The 15,487-nt window shown below is 38.6% G+C and overlaps 1 protein-coding gene across 3 annotated transcripts; it reads right to left on the bottom strand.

The window, feature by feature from the left end:
* Window positions 1–154: 154 nt before the first annotated feature.
* LOC147260978 (LIM/homeobox protein Lhx8-like) lies at window positions 155–8,893 on the bottom strand. Of its 3 annotated transcripts, none has more exons than XM_086204804.1 (8): window positions 7,435–7,823; window positions 7,027–7,176; window positions 6,286–6,407; window positions 4,923–5,143; window positions 4,120–4,223; window positions 3,764–3,859; window positions 1,783–1,960; window positions 166–1,497 (listed from the first exon to the last, which is right to left on the bottom strand). In XM_086204804.1, the coding sequence occupies exons 1-8, from the start codon at window positions 7,528–7,530 to the stop codon at window positions 1,421–1,423; spliced, it is 1,044 nt and encodes a 347-aa protein (XP_086060930.1). In that variant the 5' UTR covers window positions 7,531–7,823; the 3' UTR covers window positions 166–1,420. The 3 variants fall into 3 exon arrangements, with proteins under 3 accessions (XP_086060932.1, XP_086060930.1, XP_086060931.1); XM_086204805.1 differs by lacking the exon at window positions 7,435–7,823 and adding an exon at window positions 8,695–8,893 and having other exon boundaries at window positions 182–1,497; XM_086204806.1 differs by lacking the exon at window positions 6,286–6,407 and having other exon boundaries at window positions 155–1,497; window positions 7,040–7,176; window positions 7,435–7,828.
* Window positions 8,894–15,487: the final 6,594 nt, after the last annotated feature.

Raw genomic sequence — 15,487 nt, 5'->3', positions numbered from 1 at the left:
TGTTATGTCCTGATGGCTAGGTGTAGTCAGGACAAACAAATATAGTGCTTTTAAAACCGGATAGAGAAGGGAAAACAAGGAAATATGGCAGGCATAGGTAGCAAATTAGGTATTTTAATCAGGGAACTCAGGTCAGCGGCACAACAGAAATCAGTCCTCACAAAACTAAGGACGGCTGAATAAAACTATTCCATAACTCAAAACTCTCCAAGGAGACCTAATTCTATCTAATAAAGAAAATAAAACACAAACAACTCCAAAACACACAAATGGTACAGATAACATTATATCAGGCTTATGTGGCTGCTCACACTTGCTTCTGCTGCCGCTCTGTCTCCCACAAGACTCTGACAGAGGCAGGTCCGTAACAGTCATCCAAGATTTTATCTCCTTTCGACAGGCCTCCAGTTTACTCAGCTGATTTGTTTCATGTAGATGCATTGATAAGTACCCCTGCGTGTTGTTTGCATAGCAGTGAAAATTAGTGGAGTGTTTCCTAATAATGTGACCTCGAGGAAGCAGGTATAGGGTGAAGAGGCTTGGTCCAAGCAGAGAGCCTTGTGACCCCATGCTCAAGCCAGGGCCCGGGCCGGAACTTTCTTGCTGTGAGGTGACAGTGCTGAATTCCCCAAAATTGTACTTTAGTCCTTGTACATTCAACCACAGATACCATCTTTACAAAGCACAATTATCACAGGAAAAGCAATGTTAACTTCTTAAAAGACATGGACAAAGGTTGTTGTCATTGGTTTGTGGTCAGCCATGAACTTTAATCCCTAGTATCCAACATCCAATGTGAGACATTTTTCCCAGTGTGCATTTCAAACAAAAACACAATTTGTAATTTTTTTTTCTGCATTGAGCACATAATGTACTGAAAAACATCATGATAAAGCCTTTCATCCAAAAACTATGCATATGTTTGTGTCAAGACCGAGACCTGGGCATTACACAAAGAGAACACAGGAGGTCAGTCAATATGAGCTGCTGGCTACATGGAGCTGAAATTTAAGTGTGAATGAACCTTTTCCAGTAGTTTGAATGGTCAGTATCAATTTCTATAAATATATATCTTGAAGTCTTTACACAAAAAATAAATGTAATTGTCAATGTTGTATATTCGCAATTTAAACTCAGAAAATAAGTCATTAAAAAAAATGTAACTTTTTCCCAACAAATGGTGACTTATCATATTCAATAAATTAAACATACAAATTCAAAACACATTTTAAACAAAGCCCATCTTACAAATGTTAATACTCCATATTTTCCAGCTTCTTGCAATTCATTTTAAATTTTAAAAAAATATACATTTTATTTTGTTAAGGGTCTGGTCACAAAGTGAAAATGAAACTTCTGGTGTATTACATGAACTAGACTGTAACAGTGATGCTTGCTTTTCTCTGGAGAATTTCATTGCTCAGGCATGGCTGACTGGCAGCTGTGTCAGTGGATGGGACACGAGAGGCTGAAGCAGAAGTGGGTCTGGAGTTTGGACTAGAAAAGTAAAGCATACAACATGTAATTTAGTCATACACATAACTCATGCAGTTAGCAATTGATATGTTTCTGACACATGAAAATGGGGTTTAGTTATAGATATACTGTAATCACATTCATTCAGTTACAGTGGAATCTCTGAAACTGGATTAGATGAGCACACAATCCAACATGTTTGGTATGCTTGTTAATATTTGCTCTGAATCACTGTGTGCATTTAGAGGTAAGAGAATCATTCTCTTACCAGCACCTTTACAAGTATGAGGTGAGAATGAGTCTCACCATCCATGTAAGTCAGTGTGGTGAGAAGAGGTAGATCTGGGGAAATGTAGGTTGTGTACTGCAGATCATCCATCAAAGGTGGTGTCAGCTGACCAGGGGGCAGTGTTGTCATCATTGTTGATGCAGAATTTGGGCTAATGTGTTTCTTTTGACGAGCCCTGCAGTTCTGAAACCAGACCTGAAGTGGACAGACGAGATTGGTTAGTTAGTTGAACTTCCATTTTCTGCTTCTGCAATGTAGCAAGGTCAGTCCTTAGAGTAAAATGAACTCATCTTGATCAGTTACCTAGGTAGTCAAAGTAATCTTTAGTCCAAAATCACAAGTTGCAATGAGGGGCTTTGCATATGTACAAAGTACTCCTCTCTCCAGTTTGTTGGGTGAGGAAAAAAGGCTTACAGCAAAAAACAAAACAAAATATTTTAATGGGAAAAAAGCAGAAACTTCAGGGAGAACCACAGAGGAGGCATCCCTCCAGGACCAAACAAAATATGCATTAGATGTGGCGAGTACAGAGCAATTCATTGAACAAAATGCATATGCCAATATACAAACATACAAATCATACAGTCACAATCACAAATATCCTCACCTCAAAAGACATTATAGTGATGTGGATGACAGATAATTACAATAAGAAAACCTCATTAAACAGCAAAAAATACTTGATACATTTAAATTCTTTTGACAACAGAAGTTGACTCAACTTTGAAGTTCAAATGAAAAATGTAACTCTTAACACATGCAGTATAATTCGACCCTCAGGTTCAATTCTTTGTGGTTCAACCTTCAATTTTCCTAACTTCAAACAAATGATTTTGGTAAGTGCCAAAAAGCTTCTTACACATCTTGAATGGAATCTTTGCCCATTCTCCATGTGCAAAGCCTCTAGCTCAATGATGTTTGATGACTTCCGTGTACCAACTGCCTTCTTTAAATCCCACGAAAAATTTTCAGTCAGTTTTAAAACTGGTGAATGAAGGCCACTCTAGGATGTTTCAGGATCTTTTTCCTCAACCAAGCTTTGGTTGACTTGAGATCATTATCTTGCTGGAGAGTTCAATGACCACCAAGGTTTAATTTCTCAATAGAGGGCTTCAAGTTCCTCTTTAAAATGGCCTAGTGTTTCTGGGAATCCATGATGCCAGGTACACAATAAGATTGACAGTTCCTGCCACAGATAAACAGCTCATCAATGACCCACCTCCACGCTTGACCATGGGGATGATATTCTTTGGTTAATAAGCCTGGCCTTTTGCACACCAGACATACCACTGGTTCATGATGAAACTGAACAGTTTCAATTTGGTTTCATCAGTCCATAGAACTGTCTACCAAAACTCAATATTCTTATCCAAATTCCTCCTGGCATTTTGTAGTCGACTTTTGATGTTTCTTGTGGTCAAGAGTGGTCCTGAAATCCTTGTTTATTCAGGGCAAGTGTTATAGTTGCACTTGTACCAGCCATAATCAGGCCATCCTGTTGGTGTCTTGGACTCATGCAGGGGGTTCTCTTAGTTGTCCTGACCAAGTTACTGTGGACCCTTAATGACATTTTCTTTCACAGCCAGGCAGGTTTACAGCTGCTCTGTGAGTTATAAACTTCCTTTATAATGTTCCCAATTGTGTCTTTTAAAATGTTTTTTTTTTCAAAATCTTACAACAAAGGCCAAAGGCTTAATTATGTTTCAACTCCACCCTAAAGGGACTGAACAACGGTGACGTGTTTGACACAAATACTTTTGGGGGGGGGGGGGGGGTGTTCAAATATTTTTCATAACAAGTGCATTTTTATTCCAGTGCAGGATATAGGACTTTTAGAGTTTTGTACAGTATTTCTAGCTGTTTGACAACTATCTGTTTGAGAATTCATTCCCACCTCATGTGAGTTAATTTCACTTGTTTGAAAAGATGCTGACATAATCAGGTATTAAAAACTAGAAAAACTCCTGACAGTCAGAGTTGCACTTTTGGCCTTCCTACCTGAATGACTCTGCGGCTTAGACCAGTCTTTTCTGCTAGCGCCTGGAGAGTCTGGGCATCTGGATTGTTATCCTTAGCAAACTGGGTCTGCATTATCTATAAGTGGAATTGACAGAGAGTAAACGTTAACATGACTGCTGCACTAAATGTGCAATATAATAACTGACACTAGAGGGCAGAAAAACATCAAAACTCACCAATTAATGGTTTCATAAATATTTCTGGCTCACGTACACAGGAAGATTAATTCATTTCAGGTCCTTCTCTTCGGCAAACAAACATTTCAGCTACTTTAGAGGAAGTCATGTTTACAGATATGAGAGGAACATTTCCAAGTGAACTGTGATTGAATTTACCTGTAATTGGTCAACAGTAAAGCTGGTCCTAGCCCTCTTAGCAGGCCTGGGCATTGTGCAAGAGCCATCTTTGTCCATTTCCTCCTCTTCCACATTTGATTGCTCTTAAGAATGCAACACAAAATATGTTACAAGGATTATTCTACATGTTTAGATTTGGCAGTAACATGGACATTAAAATGGAAAAAGGTTCAAACAGAGCATTTTGCTGCTGCTGCTGCTACTACGCCATTTGGCTTCATACTAATGAGCATGAGAGCCCCCAAATTAGAATCAAGTAATCTTGTGAGGGTAATGTTAAATGTGGCCATTTGTTTGGTATACATTGGTATATCCTTGGTCAAGGGGAAATGTTATCTAAAATGCCTGTAGCACTCTGTAAAAATGGCATGACTAGTTAATAGGATCTCTACAAGACAAATGGGAGGATTTGATTACATTTGGTAAAAAGACTGGTAACATATGACAGCTTCATCCTGATTGCCTCCAAAAGTTAGGGCCTGGATCTTAGAATTTTTTAGGCCAGTGGTAGGATATAACTATTAGCAGAAGCTTTCTACTTGGCAGAGGTGCCCTGTGAGTCCTTCCTGACATTTTCAGTGCAGTGAACTACCAGTTTACTCAGAAAATACCTCGCAGTTATGTGCAATTTATGAGATAAAAACAAATCATTTTTAAAATTTTTGTTTTAATTTTGTTTTTTTAAGCCAGATTTTTTTCCCTCATAAACCACCTGTTGCTGCTGCCCCTTCCCCCCAAATTGTTAGAAAACACACAATAGTTCACCTCATCTACATGCTCACCACTTTCCTTTGCACGTTTGATATTCTCCATTATGATGTCATAGTGGGGCCTGCAGAAGACTCTGTTCTCTAATAGTCCACATTCCTCCCCAGTGGACAGCTGACGCTTACAAGTGGTGCAAGAGAAACAGACCAGGTGGAAGGTGCTGCCTCGTGCCCGACGCACCCAGTCAGTTGAATGGATGTTACGGCCACAACGCCCACAGCGGGTGCCATACCTCCTGGAGAGTGCCCAGAGGAGGATTTAGCTGAACAGAGTGGTTAGGTGATAAATAACATTCATTCTAATCAGTCCAATCATCACTCTGGACAAAAACAGGTCCCGAATCAACAAATAAAGAATGAGGTTATTGTTGCTTCACATCTTCCATCTAATGGATTCCTCCAAGTAATCTGTACCATAGCATACTATAATATCTCTTATTTGATTATTACACAATAATCCCGTTTGCCATCAGCAGAGTGTAGTAGTATGTAATGCCTACAAGGCCTTTGACCACCTGTTGTGTTGTTCTGCAATCAGACTTCGGGTTCTTTTAAGGTAGTTAGATTTTAAATGGTGTTAAAAGAGTACATAATTTACTTGGGTGTGATTACAGTCACAATGTTTTAATGCAAGCAGAATTCAGTCAATATTCATGCAATACTGATCAAAGGTTCCTTTACAACAACCATGCCAATTTTGATATTCAGTGCACTCAGCCAGCTCAAAAATTACCTTTCCGGGACTTTTTGTCCGATTAACAGGGAATTTAACAGTTTAGATGTCAACTTTAATCAGTTGTTTCGACTTTATCTAATTATTATCATTATCTAATTTTGGCTAGGTGAACCTTCCTGCAAATATGAAAAATTCCTGCAAACGTAATGATTAGTCATTTGCAGTAGTGACAGGCAACTGCTGTTATACTTGCTGGAAATTACATTAAAAGCTGCAAATTTGTATTATTTTGTGTTCTATTATGTTTTTGGTATGTGAAACTCTCCATATAAAACAAAATGCACATTTTGGGCACTTTGTACCAATTTAAAATAGATTGCATTTAAATCTAAAATTAAATCTTTTAGAAACCTTCATGAGTGTTTCCCTTTCCTTTTATTGCATCTGAATGTTTGGGGACTGATTAGGGATTTTCAAATTCTGAGACTGTGGCCCTCTCCTCAAAGCTTGGAACGAGACCCTTTTTGAATAACTAATGTACGCTTAATATTGTAACACCTCCACTGAGCCACCTGCACCTTAACTGAGCTTTCTCTGCGTCTGACCCAAAATGACAAACTTAAGCATGTTGTGTTGTTCTACAATCAGACTTCTGCTTCTTTTAAGGTAGTTATATTTTAAATGGTATGAAGACTTGCCTACCTGAAGTAATCCAATTTGCAGAAAACTTGCTTCTCTTTTATGTAGCAGCTCACATGCCGCCCAAGGGATGTCTTACACACACTACATGAGAGGCAGCGCACATGCCAGCACAAGTTGTTCACCTGCAGTAAAATTAGTTTTTAAGAATTGTTTCCCTTTACATTTCAAAATGGAATAACTGCAAATATCCATATTAGGCTACAGATAAACAACTGATTAAATTAGTCCATCTATGTCAGAGCAACAAAATTTGGATTGCAATGCCCTCGTGACAACAATGTTGATTTATACCCTTCATATAATGAATAATGTTACCTGTGTTGATTGTGTGTGCAGTGTTTTAATTTGTGGATGGGATTATGCGCTGCAAATAAATTACCCTGGTCAATAAAGATTTCTGAGTCTGAATAATGGGTTGCTTTACAACACATTCTGAAGTTGTGTTTGTACCCAATTATACATTTTTATTTAAAAATCTGAACAGTTGAAACGAAATAAAATAGGCCATAACATAATTCTTAGCAATAATTGAAATCACAAATTGGCAACAACTACAATTTAAAAATCACATGAAAGCAACACAGTGCTAAAGTCTTATTTGTGTAGTGTTTTAAATTAGATGTTGTGGCACTGCCACAACTACTAGGCCATGAATGAGAGCCCTGCTCACTGAATTGCAACATCCTGTCATCTTGGGCCATTATTTCTGTGGCACCAATGTCTACTGCATAGTGTATGTACCTTGAGGAGATACCTGTCCACTATCACGAGGCCGCAAGAGGTGCAGAGGATTTTTCCCTGTTGGGAGGCAGCGGGGATGAAGCAGGACGAGGAAAAGGAGCACGGAGAACATGAGTCCTCTTCAAAGATATCCTCAGGCCCAGACGAGCCCTGTTAGAAGCCAGACTCAGTGTAACTGCAGGTTTCTAAACCTTTCTCAACAATAAAATTATTTTGGAACACCGCATCATTTTGGCCCAAAAGAAAAGGCAAAACAGTTTTTAAAAACAGGTGGTTTGGCTAGCGCAAAATTCGTAGCAGCACTTTAAACTCAAATCTGAGTTAAGTTATATTTAATAAACTTTACGCTATCTTCCCACAAATGACAGTCTCTCTCCTTATCTCCTTAATCACACTGAAAACACCTACCGAGACAACTAAAACATGTACTTGTAGCTGAGTGTAAAAACTGTCTCCGTCGGTCCCCTTTCTCTCCGACATCTTTTCAGCATCAAATCTGGCCATATGCTCAAACGGGATTGTCACTTACTCTGAAAATGTCTCATTAATATTTCCATGATAACCATCGAAATTGCCCACTTTAAAAATTGTCTCCCCTCCAAAACGAAATATTCGCTCGTACTTTTTGGGGGAACATTCATATATAAATGGAGTTTTAAAAACTAACAGGGTTATGAATTATGGCCCACATTCTAAAGTCAGTTGAGATGTCCTTTTCACATGAGAGTCTATAAGAGAATAAGAGTCTATTAAATAATAGCAAATCATACGCCGGCAGCATAAAACTTGTCTCCCTGCGCAAGTACATGCGTGATTGTGTCTAATTGAGCGCAGCCTGCACGTGCAGATAATTAGGCCATTTAAATGGCACCATAGTATCCCTTCTCATAAACTCTAACAATGGCGCATATGTACATAAACCACAAGTCAAGAAGTTAAATTATCATGCGGGACCGCTTTTAATAGTACAAGATGTTAAGAGCAAATTTCACTTTCCGGGATATTATGGATAATTACATGTGGGGCCATAGCATCGGCCGAATGAAATTATCTTTGAAGACAGGCCATATTATACACAAATCCAAATCAAAATTAAGACAACAGCCTAATATCATGAACTCTATAGATTAGGTATCACATACAAGACAATCTATTGTTTTAATTGCCCAAAGCCATTTGAAATACATGCCTTTTACATTCCAAGCCTACTTCAAAGTCCCCTGGACTTTTTAGGCTATCTTTAGTCATAAATAAATAAATCTCATATATATGTACAGTTAAACTTTTTCCGAATAAAATATTACATTAAGTTATATTGTTTATGCACATGGTCTCTATTTTTCAATTGTCTGATTGAAGTTTATAGCCTTGTATAATTTGTACATTTCATTAATGTAGGCCTTGTACAGCCTACATCATGCGGATATATAGCAATTTATCAAGATTTTCCAAAACGAATAATAGCCTTGTCTAGACGTGTTCAATCTAGCATGGCGTTTGATCTAAACAACAGTACTTATGATGGAAAGTATGTCTAGTTAAGCACATTAATGAAGTTCCGTGAAGCATTTTACTGTTATTATTACAGGTAAAGGTAGCCAAAACGGTGGGAAATTCATACGAGCTCGATAACATTTATTCTATGTATTTGTTCTAAACATAACTCACCATGCTGTTGGAGAAAGAGTTAAACATTGTCATACGGCATCTGCTGACTCATCCGGTGACAGCCCAGGTGTCAGATATTCCACAGCAGCAGAATGTGCAGCTCCTTATTGTCCAAAGTCGTCCAGCGCATCAACGTACCCCCTACACTGCCTCTGTCCCTTACGGAGACTCAATTGCTTCGCCTCTGCGGTAGTTTCAAGGGGCTCAGTGGTCCTCCCACTCTGATGGGCTGGAACCTTCCGCTGCAGACCGCGGTGAAGTTAGTTTGATGTTGGATGTTCGGATATTCGACAGATATCCACCGTCCACAAATTACATTCTATGGAAAATGGCTTTTTGCTCAACAGCTTCCAAGTTATGGGACCCAGACACGTCAGACCAATGCGGACCCCTCCTGTTCAGTGGTACTAAAAACACACATATCACCAGAAATTTATATTTTGCAGCTACTATTTTATTTCATTTTTTAAAGAATCCTATTCATTTCCTATGGAAAATGGCTTTTTGCTCAATAGCTTTCAGGTTATGGAACCCAGACATGCCAGAGCAATGCAGATCTCTCCTGCTAAGTGGTACTAACAAGAAAGCTATATTTTGCACCTTCTATTTTATCTATTTTTTCAAGAATCATATTCATTTCCTATGGGAGATGGCTTTTTGCTCAATAGCTTCCAAGTCATGGTTCACAGTGTAAAAAAGGACTGTTAGATGCATTGAAATTTGGGGAAAATGGCCTGCAAGGCATGTGGTTCAGTTCTAGTGAGGTGCGTGTTGTTAGCACCACTTTGCAGGACATGTCTGCATTAGTCTGGGGTGTCTGGGTTCAAAAATCCTATTATTTTCAAGGGAAAATGGCTTTTTGCTCAATAGTTTCCAAGTCATGGGACCCAGACACCCCAGACTAATAGTTTCCAAGTCATGGGACCCAGACACCCCAGACTAATAGTTTCCAAGTCATGGGACCCAGACACCCCAGACTAATAGTTTCCAAGTCATGGGACCCAGACACCCCAGACTAATAGTTTCCAAGTCATGGGACCCAGACACCCCAGACTAATAGTTTCCAAGTCATGGGACCCAGACACCCCAGACTAATGCAGACCTGTCCTGCAAAGTGGTGCTAACAACACACACCTCACTAGAAATGAACCACATGCCTTGCAGGCCATTTTCCCCAAATTACAATGCATCTAACAGTCCTTTTTTACACTGTTCTCACATACTTGGGCCTATAATGAATTGCCTGGGTGGTCCGTGTAATGCTTATCAGTTTGATTTTCAATTTCAAAACAAAACAATGAAAATTAGAATATTGAGTAATTTCCCAATATTTTTTTTGTAACTGATGCCCCATGTTGTAGCCTAATGTAGATACTAGGGGCGCATTTCCACAGGCTCACTTCGGCTCGGGTCGGGTCGGGTCGGTACGGCTCAGTATGTGTGCGTTTCCACATGCCACGTCAGCGTGGTTGGACTCACCAGCAGAGAGTTCCCCAGTGTAATTTGTGTGCGTTACAACAACAACAATGGACGACATAGAGGTAGCGTTATGTCTGTTGCTCGGTCAGGGGATTTTGCTTAAACTAAAAGTAAGGGATGACAGACAGGCAAGGCTTCAAGCGGCGAAACGGAACACCGAAGAAAACTATAAAAGACTTTACCAAGCAATCGACCAGTAGGCCATCGAGGCCAAAATGATAAGAAGTAGATGACATAACTGGGTAAGTTACCAATCAGTTCCCCGCTATGTGTTTACATAACATTTTAGTCCCTGCTCGGCTCACTTGGAACCCCAGCAGAGCAGGGACCAAAATGGGAATGGTTAGTACTGTATTGGGGCCAGTGGAAACGGGGCCAAACTGACCCGACCCTAACCAACCCAAGCCGAAGTGAGCCAGTGGAAACCTCCCCTCGGCTATGGCCCTATGCTGCAACTGAACCCTCCTATGGCCTAACGATAGGCTATGACTGGGCTTACCCAGCATTTCATCATCATATTACACAATAGGCCTACACCGGTGCTGGAGTTCATCACTGAACTATCAATGATCATTACAAAAAATAGAAATGCAATGCCTAGGAATAGCAATAACGGATGGAAGCTGCTGGGTGGATGTTGGGGAGGTTTTATAAAAAAGCATTGAATCACTGCCTCTTTAAGACCCTACTAACACTTATACCAAATTTTAAGCACGTATCCAGGTTTTCTTGAGATTACAACCAATGTCTCAATGGCCTTGACCTTTGACCTCCAACATCAATTCAATTCAACTTTGACTTTATATAAACACTCATTACACATTTGAAGCATATGTGTCAAGGGATTCTGTATAATTACCAGGATTTCACAATATTCAACTGTAATATTTCACACTAAATATTACTAATAAATCACGAAGAATTCACATTTTAAACGAGTGTGTTTGTCAAATTAATTACTTTTTTCTCTGACACTTTTATTTCTTTAGAGCCAGGTTTCCTTTCGTTAGTGGAGTGACACCCGTGGAAGCTCCGGAAAAAAATAAATTAAAAAAAAATTGGACTTGGCTGAGCTGCGAGAGCTGCTCACTCATCTCTCAATAAAGTTTTGGCCTCTGCCATAAGATCAGTCTTCCTGCTGATGTCCCCAAGACTCAGTTTCACTCCTTTTCTTAAATTTTTTTTTATATGCATATGATCTTACATGAATTAATGTGTTTATAAACAACTTGGATAGCAATCTTGCACATCTTTTTTATCGATTGTGGCAGTAAACTGGCAAGATCGTGAAGTCACGATCACCCACTGTGAAGAGGAAATTCGGGAGCAGATTTCTGGAACCGTACAAGACACAGTGATTTATAGGAACATCACTGGCATTTTGAGACACAACGCACGTTTACCTGTAATGATGATGTTGCCAGCGCAATGAAGAATGAGAGAGAAAAACACAGGCATGCAGCCCTCACAGCAGGAGTTCAGACCTGCGTCTGCTGGAAGCTTGAATGCGCCCTAATGCCGAGCAAATGCAGGTACAAAAACCCACAATGACATGCATTTTTCAGTGTGAAAAGGATAGAGCTAGTGTCAGCTAAACCCAAAGACTGGATAAGTAAGGCTACGCCACACATTTCAAGTCAGGCAGTGTGAGGAAAAAAGCTCCGGTCACTTTTCCAGCACTAGCATGGTAGACAAAGTTGGCTAGTGAGACTATTTCCAAAAAAAAAAAAAAAAAAACCTTGCATTTAACCTTGGTGCACCCCGTAATTTTTCATATACCAATATTTCTTGCGCAGTGTTTCTCAACCATTTTGGGCTTCATCCTAGGCAAAAATTCACAGGGGCCTTCAAACTTAGGCAAAGTTAGTCTTATTACGTGTCATTATTACACAAAATGTTCTGACTGATGAATCTCCAAATCAGTGAGACCAGTGAACTGACAACTATGCACCGTGCAGAATCTTTGCTGCAACAGTTGTATGATACAGTTTTCTTATTTTACAGCCATGTGCCACTGCCGCTGATGTCCAAAGGACAGAGATTCTGCCAAGCACCCCCTGCTTGATTGTACAAGGTACTGTTTGGATTTATCTTGATATTTGAAAGAAATAGGTGAAAATTGTGAATATTTTATAAATGATTTAAAAGTTATTACACATGCTCTCATCTTGTAACTTGCTGATTGGTGTTTTGAGATTGTTTTGTTTAATTTTGTAGCTTGTCTCATCTGATTCTGATCTTGTCTGATTATTTTTCTTTGAGCATGCAATGTTGCTAAACAGACAATTGTATCACGTGGCAAACACAGCTTTTCTTCCTCTTCGGTAGTTTCTGCAGCGACTTTCCAGTGCACTGTTGTTGATCCAGTGCCTCTACAGCAGCGCAACCCTGCAACTGCAGTTAAAATATCATCCATCCAGTACAACGCTTGCCAGAAAATACCTATTTTCATGACGTCGGAGTTTTGAGAGCTGGGGGTGGCACGAAATTAGCCGGAGGCGGCCACCTCTCCGTTTTATATGCAGGAAAAACCCTGATAAAAGATCACCTGATATTAATGCTTTCTTGATTATTTGATTTACAGATGCTTCTTGGGCATGAACCCAGAAATCGGCTCCAAGGCGAAGAGGAAGCGTGGCAACATCAACCCACATGTGAGCACATTCAGCAGGAAACGAACGGGCTTTGAGTGGCAGGCAAATTAGAAGGAAATTTGAGAAAACTTTGAAAACCCCTTTTAAAGGTTTATGTTGGTTTAAAGGTTTTTAAAAAGGTTTTGTAAAGGTTTATTTTGCTCACTATAATGCAGTAATATGTACATATTCTATTGTTCAAATGTTTTATTACTGACTTGACAAAAAAAAAAGGCATGTCATGTTAAATGTAATGCAACTGGCACTTGCCATTAAATTGAGGTGAAAACAAATTATTTTTTGTTTTCTTTTTTTGAGCATATGAAAGCATGGTTGTGTAGGTACAGTAAAAGCACAATTAAGTGAACATTACAATATCTTACGCTATTATTTAAATTGTTCATTTACAGTAAATAATTGGCTAATAATTGCATTATTTTCACAGCAATTCACTGTAGATATTTTCACAGCAATTTACTGTAATTATTTCACAGTAGTTTACTGTAAGTCCACAGCTAAATACTGCTGTATCACAGTAATTCTATGGGCATGGCAACTGTGAACTTACGGTAAAGTGATGTAGTTTTATTGTATACTACTGTGAAAATGCTTCATTTTTGAGTCCATACAAACTAGTTATACTAATACCTCCATGATTCCATACAAATTTCAAGCATGTAAGTCGTTCTGTAGATATCACACTTAAGGTATTTATGACCTTGACATTTCACCTTTGACCTCTGATACCAAATCACTTGATCTTAGAGTTCATGTAAACGTTCATACTAAAGTTGAAGTATATACACATCAAGCCATTCTTGAGAGATCACACACTGATCACACATCAGTTGTACGATAAAGGCCTAAAAATTGTGAAATGTGTACGTTTTTTTCCCCTATTCTTTTCTATTGGAACGCTGGTAGGTCATGTGATTCTTTCATGCGGGCCTCTCAAAACAAAAACATGGAGGTCGCTCCTGTCATTTTCGGAGGAAAGTGCCTTATTCCAAGACAGTTTTGATTTAATAAAGCATTCTGCTGACATTTCTAGCGAGAAATATATATTTTGTTTTCATAATCTTCGCTCAGTTCTTGTGTATAATCTTTGGTTTGTTCGTTATTACGATGAATCTTTCACCTCTCGGAAGAGAGTGGTCACAGTGTCACGTTTTCTGCTGTTGCTATGGTGGTTGCTAAGGACGCTACTGGCGTCATTCCAAGTTTTCTGCAGTTGTTATGGTTCAAACCACGGACACCTAAATGGCGTTTATGTTATTGTATTTTGTCGTTACATTGCGTCGTTATCGGAGTTGATAATATGTTTGTGTGATTGTTGACGAATAAAATAATATAAAACATATTGGCCCAGGAATTACCATCAAAATATAAAATAGCTATGCTTGTTTGTTGTTGTTTGTGTGATTGTTGACTATAGCTATTCAATAGAAATAATATGAAATGGATTTTAGTGCCCCAGGAATTACAAACATCAGCTTCCGGGGAAGTCGGCCCCCGTTCTCCGTGAGAAATTCCGGAAGTTATCGCTCACTCCGAGTAAAAAAAAAACAAACATTTTTAACACTTTATCTTTTGATTAATTAGACAATCAACAAATTAATTTAGTTTCTGGATGTTTATTCAACCTATGCGTTTGTAACCATTATAGATCTAACAATCAGCATTAAGAATATAAACAATGATTCAAACTAATGGGCGCAGTCTGCTGACGTCACATCGATCACAGAGGCTAACTAATGCACTCAGAGGTGGCCTTTTAGGATAGTTTTTTCTCTTTTAACCTAGGAAGTTGAAATTTTAGTATGTTGTTCTGTCCTCAATAAGGATCGCATCTGTTGTAATGCAATACCTACAGTACAGCATCAGAGACATTCAGTTATTGATTGCCTAAATGATTGATTTACCCCAGAAGAGGAACAGCTTTGTTGGAGCAGTAAAAATACACATATCAGAATGAAAAAAGTTACATTTGAAAAGAAATTACATGACATTACCAGCACAATATATGAAGAACAGTTAGGATAAATTTAACTTGCCAAATAGTTTGGATTTCTTTAATTATATCCTTGATTAACCCAGAAATAAGTGTGGTTTGTTCCACTCAATAATAAATCTGTATATATAGCGTGAAATGATGGAACTAAAAGGCCAACCTCTGAGTGCAGGAGTTAGCCTATGTGACGAATATGACGTCAGCAGACCACGCCCATTAGTTTGAATCACTGTTTATATTCTTAATGCTGATTGTTAGATCTATAATGGTTACAAAGGTGTAGGACGAATAAACATCCAGAAATTAAATGAATTTGTTGATTGTCTAATTAATCAAAAGATAAAGTATTAAAAATGTTTGTTTTGTTTTTTTTTACTCGGAGTGAGCGATAACTTCAAGATTTTCTCACAGGAGAACGGGGGCCGACTTCCACGGAAGCGGATATATGGAATTATTTTTATTGAACAGCTGTAGAAAACAACCACACAAACAACAGCAAACAAGCATAGCTATTTTATATTTTGATGGTAATTCCTGGGCCAATATGTTTTATGTTATTTTTATTAGTCAACAATCCCACAAATATATTATCAACTCAGCTAATGACGCAATGTAACGACAAAATACAATGACATAAATGCCATTTAGGTTTCCGTGGTTTGAACCATAA

This window comes from Aulostomus chinensis, chromosome 5 (genome assembly GCF_037954235.1).
Source record: "Aulostomus chinensis isolate RoL2024-O1b breed Wild chromosome 5, RoL_Achi_v1.0, whole genome shotgun sequence".
Taxonomy (NCBI): domain Eukaryota; kingdom Metazoa; phylum Chordata; class Actinopteri; order Syngnathiformes; family Aulostomidae; genus Aulostomus; species Aulostomus chinensis.
The sequence above is the reverse complement of the archived record's forward strand: the minus strand, read 5'-3'. Positions and strand labels throughout refer to the sequence as shown.

Coding starts and splice junctions, on each gene's coding strand:
- LOC147260978 (XM_086204804.1), bottom strand. CDS start 7,530: ATGGCCAGATTTGATGCTGAAAAGATGTCGGAGAGAAAGGGGACCGAC. Junction 7,177..7,434: donor TACATGTTTTAGTTGTCTCG/GTAGGTGTTTTC, acceptor GGCTTCTAACAG/GGCTCGTCTGGGCCTGAGGA. Junction 6,408..7,026: donor TGGACAGGTATCTCCTCAAG/GTACATACACTA, acceptor ATTTTACTGCAG/GTGAACAACTTGTGCTGGCA.